At 43.0% G+C, this 12,513-nt stretch overlaps 1 protein-coding gene across 1 annotated transcript; it reads left to right on the top strand.

Annotated features, from left to right (window-relative positions):
• Nucleotides 1-235: 235 nt before the first annotated feature.
• LOC143280841 (proteasome subunit alpha type-6-like) lies at nucleotides 236-7,551 on the top strand. Its single transcript, XM_076585556.1, has 7 exons — nucleotides 236-374; nucleotides 1,479-1,573; nucleotides 2,024-2,105; nucleotides 3,376-3,531; nucleotides 3,889-4,067; nucleotides 6,131-6,225; nucleotides 6,941-7,551. The coding sequence occupies exons 1-7, from the start codon at nucleotides 299-301 to the stop codon at nucleotides 6,996-6,998; spliced, it is 741 nt and encodes a 246-aa protein (XP_076441671.1). The 5' UTR covers nucleotides 236-298; the 3' UTR covers nucleotides 6,999-7,551.
• The last annotated feature ends 4,962 nt before the right edge of the window (nucleotides 7,552-12,513 follow it).

Below are 12,513 nucleotides of genomic sequence, written 5' to 3'. Positions count from 1 at the left end.
TCAGTACGCCAAGTGCGTGCACTGCTGCACCCGAAACCTCGGTTTATATAATCTCATCCGAATAACTAGACACTCAGTTTGATTTTCCACTGAAACTTGGGAGAAAGGGTGAGACCGAGACACGAACCCTGGTTCCTCACGGACACTGTGTTTAGTAGGTAAGTGTCTGCCTTCTTCCTCCTCGAGATTGAAACTGTGGCAGAAGACCGTGTCAATAGCCTCGCTGAAACAACTGGAACCGGATGATTATCGCCCTTGATGCCGTGCCGCTGTGTCATGGTTGTGGTTGTCTGCAAAAATGTCGCGAGGAAGTAGCGCCGGTTTTGATCGTTTTATTACAATCTTCTCCCCTGAGGGTAGATTGTACCAAGTCGGTAAGCAATCCTTTATGTTTAAAGCTATGTAATGGATAACCGTAAATTGCCTAATCACGATATATTTGATTGCAGCAGCATGTGAAGTGGAAGTTGATGTTGGCCGCTGAAATTGAAAACGAAAAAACGAACTACTGTACGTGAAAATTTTATTTGTTTCGTCTACGGTCTATTTGTTAATTTCGCTCGGAAACTAGTATATATTTTTTGTTTTTTTTCATACTTTTGGTACATTTTAGGATCAGGGTTGCATTATCACAAATATTACATTGTGGCATGTCTCACAAGGAGAGTTGAGTGGGGATGGGACAGTCCGCACCACAACCCTCCCTTGTTCAGGACTCCTTTATCCCCCCTAAAATCACAGTAGTTTGTCTTGGAATTTTTGTGTTTGTAAAGAAAACGGTACATTTTAAATAGGTTACTGGTGCAGGTTTTGGTTGACTTAAGATGCTGAAATTGACAGCCAATCCAGCATTGCACTTTGCAGTTCCAACTGCTAAGTACTTCAAAAGTCAAATCTTGTGCTTTTTTTCAGTAGTAATTAGTATGATAGTCCGTTGTGTCCCACTATGTCTATCAGGACAGCTGAGGAGGTAACTGCTGTCCTGACTATCTGGGTTAGATTTTGATTATAGTGGAGAGTGTCTTGCCCCAGTTACACCCCCATTCCCTCGGCCAAGAGGGTTTTAGGACAGTCATGTTGGGATGGTTCCCAAAGGCAAACTAGCCCCCAAGAAGTGCACATGAGATGTATTAACTAATTAAGTGTAGCTGTTCTGTTCTGTTCTTCCAATTCCATCTTACAACCAACATTAGTTTGCAGAGTCTGATGACTGTGTTGTGGTTGCTGATTCAGTAAATGTGGTTACTGTAAGACATGAGTTTCAGTTACAAGGACTGAAGGAGATGTCAAAGCATGCAGACTGATCTACATATTGTACATAAACACTGCTGTATAAAAAAATAAAAAATTTAAAAAGTGAAAAAAAAGGGGGAACAGATGCCTGATCTTTGCATAAAGTGATAAACCCAATATGCTAGTCACGCCTTGATGGTAGCATATGAAAAAATGACAATTGTTTTTTGTTTTTGTTTTTTCAGAATATGCCTTCAAGGCCATCAATCAGGGGGGACTGACGTCTGTGGCTGTCAGAGGCAAGGACAGTGCTGTGGTGGTCACACAGAAGAAAGTCCCAGTGAGTGCATGAAGTGTGTGGGAGAGAGAGAAAGAGATTAAGAGAGAGAGAGAGAGAGCATGGGAACACATGCAAGCAAGAATAAAAATAAGACTACATCATACATGTACATGCATATGTTGGTAGAACTTGTGTTGTCTTCAGACATTTTGTTTTGGTCTAGATACTTAAAGTTAAACTGTTATTATTGTTTCTGTGTGACTCTGAGAATAGCTTAGAGTTAGAAAATTATAGATGTTAGTATAAATAACAGTGTAAAAAACAATCTTATCTAGCACAGTAACAGGGATTAAAACTACTAAAAGGAAATAAAACTGCAAGATGAGGAGCTGTGAGCAAATAACAGGTCTCTTGTAATATTGCCAGGGTGACATTTTTCATATAACTTTTTCAGTTTTTGTGTTGATATTATACATATTACATGCATTGTGTGTGCTTACTGTCTGACAGGATAAGCTGCTGGATCCCTGCACTGTGAGTCACCTGTACTCATTGACTGAGCGCATCGGATGTGTCATGACTGGCATGATTGGTGAGCGGGAACACTTTTTGCCAGCACTTACCCTTGTATCTTTTACTGTTTTAGTTTTTTTTTAATTACAATTTTCTTGTTCTTGTTCTTCTTCATCTTCTTCTCCCTCAACTGAAGAATCATTGGGGCACTGGACAGAAAAACTGTTCACCAGATTCCTCCAGGTCTGCCGGTTGTATGTGAAATCCTGGGTCTCTGCAAATGGTTTTCCTGTCCATTCTGCAGTATTGTCAGTTCATCGTTTTTTCTGTCTCCGCTACGGTCTCCCTCCCTCAACACTTCATTTTATGACTGTTTTAGCAAGACCATTGGATCTTGTTAATATACGTATGTGTTCATGCCGGCGTAGCTTCCTTTCCTAAACTGATGCCAACAAATCTTTGTAAAAGCCAATATGTTGCTTGATAGTTTGATGCTCTTGTTCATGGTGATGTGATCACTGTATCTGATGTTTTGTATCTTGTGATAACACTTTATTTCCATGGCTTGAAATAAGTTGAATTCTTCTTTTTTATTACACATATAAGAAGATGAAATATACCAGAGCACGCAAGAGTCTTGTCTTGTGTTTTTCGAGATGTTGCTCTCCAATGTAAGTTTCAGTCAGGTCAGTGCTGCTGTTGTTGTCTTTGCTACCTTTGAAAGGATTTCTGGTTTGGATCCTTCATACAGTTATACAGTTTTATAATTTGTACTTTTGTAGGGCTGGAACACCCTGTGGTACTTGGCAGAAACTCAGCATTCCCTTATCCAGGTTTTACCCAAGGTTCTCTATCTCTTGTGTTTGTCAGCAGAGCTTGATACTGCAACAAATAGCACTCTGCTGAACAAGACTGAAGATATGTCCATCTCATGTTTTTCACTTGCTTAGTAACCAAAGCAGAAGAATGGTTTTCAAACATAATTTTTGAGTTGTTTTTATTTTATTTATTTATTTTTCTTAACTTAGTGATATCCTCCAGGCCTTGTTCATATTGCTAGCATCAGATGACTTCTCAATTGACAGTCCATTTTCATTGATTTATGGAGCAGTGATGGCATCAGTCTGACTGAAACAAATTTATTTACAAATATAGTTAGTCCATAACGTAATATGATCTTAGGCTGTGGTCTCCATATTTGGTGTTAACAAACATTCTAAAATTTACATGTATATTTTCCAAGGAGACAGTCAAATCCCAAAGTGTTCCTGCCTTTACATTTGACTTTTGAGCCTTTACATTGTTCAGTCCTGTATGTTGAAGCGTTTACTGTATTTACCTGGCTGTAGCGGACAGCCAGTCGCAGGTACAGAGGGCCAGGTACGAGGCAGCCAAGTGGAAGTACACCTATGGCTATGACATCCCTGTTGACATCCTGTGCAAACGTATCGCCAACATCAACCAGGTGTACACACAGAGTGCTGAAATGCGACCCCTGGGCTGTTGTGAGTATTTGTTGGCTGACTGGTCTGTTGTTGTGTTTGTCATGCTTTTGAGTGGCTTTGGATAATTGATGTAAGAGCCAGTCAACATTCAGAACTTGAGAATTCTAAATGTACTTTAAGACAAACACGTTTGGTAGCCTTTCAGAGATTCATCCTTCTGATTGGCCTTGCAATTTTGTAATTAATCATACTTATTTGACACATTGAAATTATTATGGGTAGGCTTTTACGTTTACATACCATGCAGTTAAGGTAGCTTGCATGAATGTATTTTCAGAAAAAAAGTAACTCATCTGTGTGCTTAGGGCATGTTTATGTGTGCGTGTTAAATATACTTATGAGTTCTGTTTTCACCAGGCATGATTCTGATTGGGTATGACGATGAGAAGGGCCCAGAGGTGTACAAGACAGACCCCGCAGGCTACTACTGTGGCTTCAAGGCCACTTCAGCTGGCTCCAAGCAGCTGGAAGCCAATGGCTTCCTGGAGAAGAAGATCAAGAAGAAACAGGACTTCACGTACAATGAGGCTGTGGAGGTAGAGTAGTCTGCATTGTGTTCAGCAGTCACACACTGGAAAACTTTTCATGCTTTATCATCAGAAACATACATCCACACCTTATTAGCTAAACTTACTTCCACACTTTAGGAGCAAGACATACTTCCCCATTTAATCAGCTTGTCACACTTTCATCAGCAAAACATTCTTTTCTGAGTTAGCCCTTTCTTTATCCCCCATTTCTCCCAGTTTTACTAGTGTACAGCTTGTCATTGTATGATGACATTGACAAATGAAGTTCTGATAGAACTTTTTTTTACTTTTGTTTATTTCCAGTTACTTGCTGTATCACTTTCTGTTCCCATATCTTGATGTTCCCATGTTTGACAGTGCATGCTCAATTACTGAATAACCAGTCTGTGTGAAAATATACACATTCTGATAAACTTGCAACATCATTTATCTTGCAAGATCACATTTGTGAAATAGAAAATCAGAATCACTCACAAAAAGAAAATCTCATTTGACTTTGATTTTACTTTATGGCCTGACTAAGCGTGTTGGGTTACGCTGCTGGTCAGGCATCTGCTTGGCAGATGTGGTGTAGCGTATATGGATTTGTCCGAACGCAGTGACGCCTCCTTGAGCTACTGATACTGATACTGATTTACTTTATGCCTGCCGTTATTAGTTTGTATGTATGCAGCAATGCAGATAAGATAACTTTATTAACCCCTAGGCTGCCTGCATGATGAGATAACTCGTCATGGCAAGCATGTATGCTTCGCTGCCTGCATGACGAGATAACTCGTCATCGAAATATTCTGACTTTTCCCTGCTTTGCATTCAGTTCGTTGACAAAAATGCTGGTAGCTTTAGCTTGGGGAATCTTTCTGGATTCTATTCATAGCTAGAAACACCATCTGCGTCATAAGGCAGTCCTTTATTTGAACGTTTTGGTTGGGTTACTGGCCGCAGTCTTTGCCTGGCTCCTCTTCTCGCTCGCTCAACAAAATGTCGGACTGACGCCGTGCTCAAGACACGCGATCGTGACGAACTAAATCAACCAAGATTACTTTCTTTAGCTAATGCTCAGAAAGAATTGGAGCATAAATTCGAAGGAGAAGACAGTGGTGAACATTTATAGGACGATTTGATAGAAAATAAAGGGAGCAATCAAGAGAGTGGCCAAGATACAACTATCAGTGAGTGATGCAGGCTGTTCAACTCTAGCAGACGAATTTTTAGCAGGGCACCGTATGAGCTATTTTCTTGGCACTCAGCCAACGCGGTCTGATGACGTGACGGTGTGAGAGGGGTGAAGAGGAGGGGGGTGGAGACTGAGGGGGCGTGGCCTCACATTCATATTATCACTTGCAGAAGTCACAATGCATCTATTTCTTTTTCAGTTTTTTTTTATATTGTGGTTGTTCTAGTATGATTTTGTGTGTGCAGATATCCATTTGTCCAGAAAATGATATTTTTGTGCAAATTACCAGACTAATGTTTGTAATGAACAAGTTGAAAATGTGACAAAAAACAAAACACTGATTTCAAAACAACAGCATGTCACTTAAAATGCATAAAATGGGAAAACATCATGTGTTTTGTATTCTTTATTCATTTCCCTTTCAGAAAATATATACTTTTATGGGTCTTTCTCCAATAACAAAGAGCACAGAATTTTTTGAAAATTTATACCCGTTTTTTGTGAAAAAACCCTGGCAAATAGATTTCACTTAAATCTTATTTTCCTGGCAGCGAAAGGGTTAACTCAAATTAGAGAAATTTAGGTAAGTACATTGGAACAATATAGATAATTAATTGACATGGTAACATAATTGTAAAAACAAATAGTAGATATGACAAAATAGTAGATATATGACAAAGACACAAATGTAAAGAATTGCATACATTGTTTCAAAGTTATACATTCACCCCACACATTCCAGGTTAGAATGAGGACAGTTTTAGTGTGACCCTCTGAAGGTGGTCTGGGGCACCCAAGGATTATGGTGAAAGAGTCCCAGGGACCTCCAGGACTTTGAACTCATCAGAAGCCCTGATTGTGCAGAATCTGTGTTGACTGGTTTGCTGTGCAGATCGCCATCACCTGCCTGTCCACTGTGCTCTCTGCGGACTTCAAGGCTGCTGAAGTGGAAGTGGGCGTCGTCACTAAGGACAATCCTAACTTCAGGTCAGCACTTGACAAATTTCTAACAGCTTTTAAGTTAGATATGGGTAAAAAAAAAGACGTGCATGTGTGTTTATGATAATTGTGTGTTTATACCTGTATGCTCTCCTATCCCAACACACCAAAAATAAAGAAATGTCTGTCTGCTATATCAGTTCCTGATACTTATCTCCATCTGTCCTCCCTCTCTCCTCCCTTTGTTGTAACAGTCGGGAAAATAGAACATGGAACAAGACAGTTTTTGCTTGCTTCAGTCATATTCTCAAGTGGACTTGTGGTTCTTTGATTCTGCTTAGAGTGATTTTGAAAGTAATGTTACTTTTTTTCAGTTTGACATTCATTTCTTTCCTAGTTCATTAGCTTTTTGTTATAGGTAAAACACATAAATGTTGAAAAGTCCAGCATATGTTGCAAGAGTATTCTTTGTTGATAAAGGCAGATGGCAAGACTGACATAGTAAATGGTAGAGTATGAATATTGTGGTTAAGGGTATATATGATTACAGAAGATATATAAGATGATAGTTAGATTTCAGGAATGACAGACGAAGAATGAATGAACGAATGAACTTAATGTCTATTGGGTGAATGAAATTGACACAAGAAAATTAAATGCCTGCATAGCAAACCCCCCCCCCTCCCTACCCCCCACCTCCACACACGCACACAGCAACTGATTTAGAAAGTTGAAAAAACAACAAAAAAGACTTGTGTTTCAGGGTTCTGACAGAGGCAGAAATCGACACCCATCTGACGGCCATTGCTGAGAAAGATTGATGATCCTGGCGTGTCATAGGACTGGTTGTTTTTTTTTATTGCTATGTCATGTCATCTTTTGGCTGACTGTCATGTGTATGTTTTATGTGACAGATGAGTGAATGGTTTTCTTTTTGTACATGGATACATGCTTGTCAGAATAGAATGTTGGTTTAGCCCCAAGAGTTTGGGCTTTTTTTTTCATATTCCCTTACTCAGTTTGTTGTTCACTATTTTTCATCTATAGGTAAACATCTGTTTGGCATGGGACTTGACTTGTTTGGATGCATTGTCAAGTTTTCTTTTTTTTTGTTTGTTTTTTGTTTTTTTGTTTTGGGTGTGTGAACTTTGCAGTTGGAATGACATGAATAATGAAATGAGGATTTAGTGAATATTGTTGTTGATTCCAGCACCGGAAGAACTGTTTTGCTAGGGTTGTCTCATCTTGTTTTGTCACTGGAGTTAAAAAGAAAAGACTGCCAGTATGGTCTGAGCATTGGAAAAACTGAGAATCAGACAGATGGTCATGCTGCAAAATCTTGCAGAAAATGTTCTATTAAAAGATGAAGCTGAAGAGATTTTTGTTATGTTTGTTTGTGTGAGCAACGTAGGTGAGAAACTGACTGAATGAAAGATACTCGACTGACATACTCGTGTTCACCCATTTATGTATGAACACACACACACACACACACACACTGCATATGAAGGCTGGACATATATGTGATCAATGTTAAATAGTTTAATGATTATTACATTCAGTGATTCTGACATTCATTTATGTATAAAAAGGGACACATTGATGCACAGACATTCACACTTACACCAAAGACAATGAACTGTCCTTTGAAGAATTTGTATCAAGACTGTGTTTTAGATATGCTGTTCTGTATCTGTTCCCCATGGTTGCTAAATTTTGTTTTGAATGGCCACTCACAGCATGCCATACCTGCCCACAATTGTGATTTTATGGACAGATCCATCTGCAAATGTGAAGTAAACATTGTCTTCATAAAAAAAAAGGATGCTGAGTTACCCCCCTTGCAGCAATGGTCCACAACCAATGTTTCCAAAATTCTTCAGTCTTATAGCAATACCCAATACGTGACCCACTCTTCCAGCATCTTGTGCTTCATCCAGCAACTTTTTATTAAAAAAAAAAAGAAAAAGAAAAAGGCATGTGTGGGTGACTGTAAATAAAATGTGTATGTAATAACTGCTTGATTAATCTTGAATTAAAAAAAAAAAAAAAAAAATGTTGTCCTTGCCAGCTTCAGGACCAAAGCATCAACTGAGAGAGCACAAAATTCTGTTTATAATGCTAAGGTCAATTACTCCTTTGTTGCTGCTTAGAAGTATGCTTATCAGTGACGGACTGTCACCGTATTGAAATAAGAGAGCTTACAGGTTCTGTCAGTCACATTTCACTAAGGTCAATTACTCCATTGTTGCTGCTTAGAAGTATGCTTATCAGTGACGGACTGTCACCTTATTGAAATAAGAGAGCTTACAGGTTCTGTCAGTCACATTTCTCTATTTGGACTTCCTCCTCTTGGGACTGGGACTGCATTACCTTAGTTCAGCAAAATCAGTCATACTGTTAAAAGAACACAAAAAGTAGCAACCACGCTTGTACACACAGGACCACCATGTGCCAGGGCCCCTCCATGTACCACGTCACCTAAGTCGAAGCGGCATGCGCAGAAACAGCGGCAGAGGAATAAACCACCTCATGTCCGTCCAAGCCGACTGGCCATGCCCAAGGCCAGAAGGCAGCACCCCCAATGACTGGGCCCCGATTCAGCACCACCAGTCGTCAGCCCCTCCAAGTAGGAAACTTGTCCCGACATGCACATCAGTGGCATGCTTTGGGACTCAACGACTGGATTGTGTCGGTGCTAGAGTCGGGGTACATGCTGCCTTGGGCAGAGGACTGCCCCCCCCCTCTCTAAGATCCACTCCTCCTCCTTATGTGCCCAGCTCGGCGGAGCAGGAGCGCGTCTTAGAGAAAGAGATATCGCACCTACTCCTCATAGGGGCGATATCTCAACTCTCGGACCTGGGCCCCGGTTTTTACAGCCAGTTGTTCGTGATTCCAAAGGTCTTGGGAGGGTGGAGACCAGTCTTGGACTTGTCCCCCCTCAACAAATTCCTCCCCAAAATCAAATTCAAGATGGACACACCGGCACAGATTCGGGAGACCATTCAACAGGCTACCTCTATCGATCTGAAAGATGCTTATTTTCATATCCTCATCCATCCGGCATCCCGTCGGTACCTGAGGTTCGTGTGGAGGGATAAGGTGTTCCAGTTCTTGGCCCTCCCATTTGGTCTGTCCCTTGCCCCTTTCCTGTTTACCAAGGTGGTGCGGGAATTGGTGTCCATCGTCGAGTCGGAATCCATTCATCTCTGTGTGTACCTGGATGACTGGCTTATCCTGACCCAGTCGCAGGCCCTGTGCCAGAGTCATACGGCCAGACTTCTAGACCTTTGCTCCCAACTGGGCTTCCTCACGAACCAGGAGAAATGCAGTCTGTCCCCAAGTCAGTCCTTCGACTTCTTTGGGATGAGATTCGACACGCGGTGCATGATAGACTCTCAGACGCCAGATTGCTGGGACCGTCTGGCAGGCCTCCTAGCCACTTGTGCCATTCCTCCCAAGCAACAGCATGGACACTTTCTTCCCTCCTGGGCATGATGGAGTCCATGGCACCTCTCATTCCCCTGGGCAAGGTTCTCAAGCGCCTTCTTCAGAGGGCACTGAGGCTACGGTGGTCCCAGAGCACTCAGCCATGGGATACCCAGATATGTCTGGGCAAGTGGTTCCTCAAGGTGACATCTGAGTGGCTAACCACCCCTCTTCGGACACAGGGGGTGCCCATAGCCCCACCTACTCTTCAGGTAGCACTCTTCACAGATGCCTCCTCCCTCGGCTGGGGAGCCCACATGGACTCACTCCATGCAGCAGGGACTTGGTCCTCGGAGGAGCGCCAATGCCACATCAATGTTCTGGAACTGGAGGCAGTTCACAGGGCTCTCCTGCACTTCATGGGGGAGGCCACTGGCTAGACCTTCCACTTGTTCACGGACAATACGACGGTCGCATGTTACGTGAACAAAGGGGGGGAAGCGCACTCAATAGACCTCTCCCTGCGGGCCGAGGCTCTCCTCCGTTGGTGCCACAGCAAGGGCATTGCACTTTCAGCGAGACACATAGCAGGAAAAGCCAACATCTTGGCAGATGCTCTCAGCAGGTCCAAGAGTGTCATCCACACAGAGTAGACCCTGGACAAGGACACCCTTCAGGGGGTGTGGGAACAGTGGTGGACCTCTTTGCCACAAAGTTCAACAAGAGACTTCCCACTTATGTCTCTCCGGTCACCGACCTGGAAGTGTGGGCAGTGGATGCTCTCTAGACTGGAGCAGTCTGATTGCCTATGCATTTCCTCCCTTTCCGATTCTGTCCAAGGTGATATGGAAAGCCAGGTTGGAATGCCTGCAGCTGATTCTCATTACGCCGAAATGGCCAGCCCAGCCCTGGTATCCGGACCTTCAGTCTGTGACACATGTTCCACCCCTGAAACTCGAAACCAAACCTCATCTGCTGAGGCAGCCTCATTTGGGGATACCTCATTCCAATCCTCAACTGCTCCACCTGCACGCGTGGCTGCTGTGCAGGTTGGTACTGTCAGCATCACCATTGAAGTCTTCGACCCCTTGGTCGGCCTCTGTGTCGGCTGCGCTTACCCAGGGGGGTGCCTCCTCTGACCTCCTCTCCATAGTCACCAAAGCAAGGAGGGAGGGAACTGAGACTTTGTATGACTTTCGCTGGAAGAAATGGTTGCGGTGGTGTATGGCTCAGGACGTTCCCCCTACTAACCTGATGAGCATGCACTTCGCCAACTTTCTGGCTCACTGCTCCTCGGTTCTCAACCTGTCTGCTAGTTCTGTGCGAGGGTACAGGTCTGCCATCTGTACCACAATCAAACAGCTAGATGCCTTTGAAGCGGATTTCCTGCTCAGAGAGGTGGCAAGGGGTGCCTCTCTGAAGGAAGCTAGAAACCCCAGATGAGTGCCCCTGTGGGACTTGTTCCTGGTGCTGGATTTCATTCGAAAACAGCCCTTCGAGCCATTGGGGACTATTCCTTTCGACTTACTCACCCTCAAGACCACTTTCCTTCTGTTGCTGGCCACAGGCTGTCGTAGAAGCGAGATTCATGGTCTTAGTGGAATGCCACAAGATCTGGCCTTCCACAGAGATGGTTCCATCACTCTTCGTTTCCTTCCAGAGTTCCTGGCTAAGAACCAAGACCCCGAGGTCCCTTCCCCCTCTCTGAGGGTCATACCATTGTCTGATATTCTTGCCCAAGATGATGAGGATAGGCATCTCTACCCTGTTCAGTGTCTCAAATACTATTGGGATAGGTCTCACCTTAGGCGTTCTTCTCAGAGGCGTCTTCCCATCTCCCTCAATGAGAATTACAAGAAAGATATCGCTGCAGTCACCATTTCCCGCTGGGTTTCCCAAGTCATTCATAGAGCCTACTCTCATTCTCACAAGGATATCAGCTGTCTTAATCCCAGAGCTCACAAAGTGCGGGCCATAGCTACTTCGGCTGCTTTCCAGCACTCTGTACCACTGCAGCATGTCTTGGAGGAAGCCTTCTGGTGGTCTGAGAATCCCTTCATCAACTTCTACCTTAGGGATTTCCGTATGACCAGGGCTGACGGTTTCAAGGGGATTTCCTTTGTCGCAGCTAACACTGCCATCTCGGTTACAAGAGCTCCCCATACAAACCAGTAGGCGTTGCCCTCCTCCATTTGCTTTAAATTCAGTATCAGTTTGACATGGTACAGTATATGACACCAAAAGGAGGAGTTTGTATTATACTCCATGTTTCGTGATACATATACTTACCATGTCAAACTCGAATGCCCGCCCATCAGTCCCCGCTTCTGCCGTGGTTCTCATGGGGCATTTTTCTCGATGGCCACAGAATGATTCAGCGCTTATAGCTTTTAGAGGTGTTTGATTGGCTAAGAGCGGGCCGGGCAAGACGGGTCATCTTTTCACTGTTAGTTGCGCGAAATTTGGCTAAGCAGAGCAAACCGATAGGCCTAGTTTGTATCAGTTTCACATGGTAAGTATATGTATCACCAAACATGGAGTATAATACAAATTCCTCCTGTAGCTTTCATTCATGGATCATTTCTTTCTTTCCCCACATTGTTAACATGCTACAAGCTATACTTCAATAAGAGAATTAATGATTCAGTGAATTTATTATATATGTATCAGTCACACCCAGTGTGCATGTCATGTGTGTGTGTGCATGCACACATGTATTATTTGTATATATTCTTGACAGACCGCAGTGCTGTCATGCCTGCAGTGGCTTGCATTTTAAAGAAAACATTTGCACGCAAATGCACGAGTGCTTGTATGCATGCATGCACACATCAAATACACACATTGCACATACACATTGTACACATACTGAAGGACAAACACACCAATGGCTGCGTGACTGAGACA

Source organism: Babylonia areolata, chromosome 4 (genome assembly GCF_041734735.1).
Source record: "Babylonia areolata isolate BAREFJ2019XMU chromosome 4, ASM4173473v1, whole genome shotgun sequence".
Taxonomy (NCBI): domain Eukaryota; kingdom Metazoa; phylum Mollusca; class Gastropoda; order Neogastropoda; family Buccinidae; genus Babylonia; species Babylonia areolata.
This window is presented reverse-complemented; position numbering and strand designations above follow the sequence as displayed.

Bases quoted from the DNA above. Each gene is read 5' to 3' on its own strand.
- LOC143280841 (XM_076585556.1), top strand. From the start codon at position 299: ATGTCGCGAGGAAGTAGCGCCGGTTTTGATCGTTTTATTACAATCTTC. The intron at 1,574-2,023 runs GTGAGTGCATGA...ACTGTCTGACAG, and splicing joins TCACACAGAAGAAAGTCCCA to GATAAGCTGCTGGATCCCTG. The intron at 2,106-3,375 runs GTGAGCGGGAAC...ACCTGGCTGTAG, and splicing joins TGTCATGACTGGCATGATTG to CGGACAGCCAGTCGCAGGTA.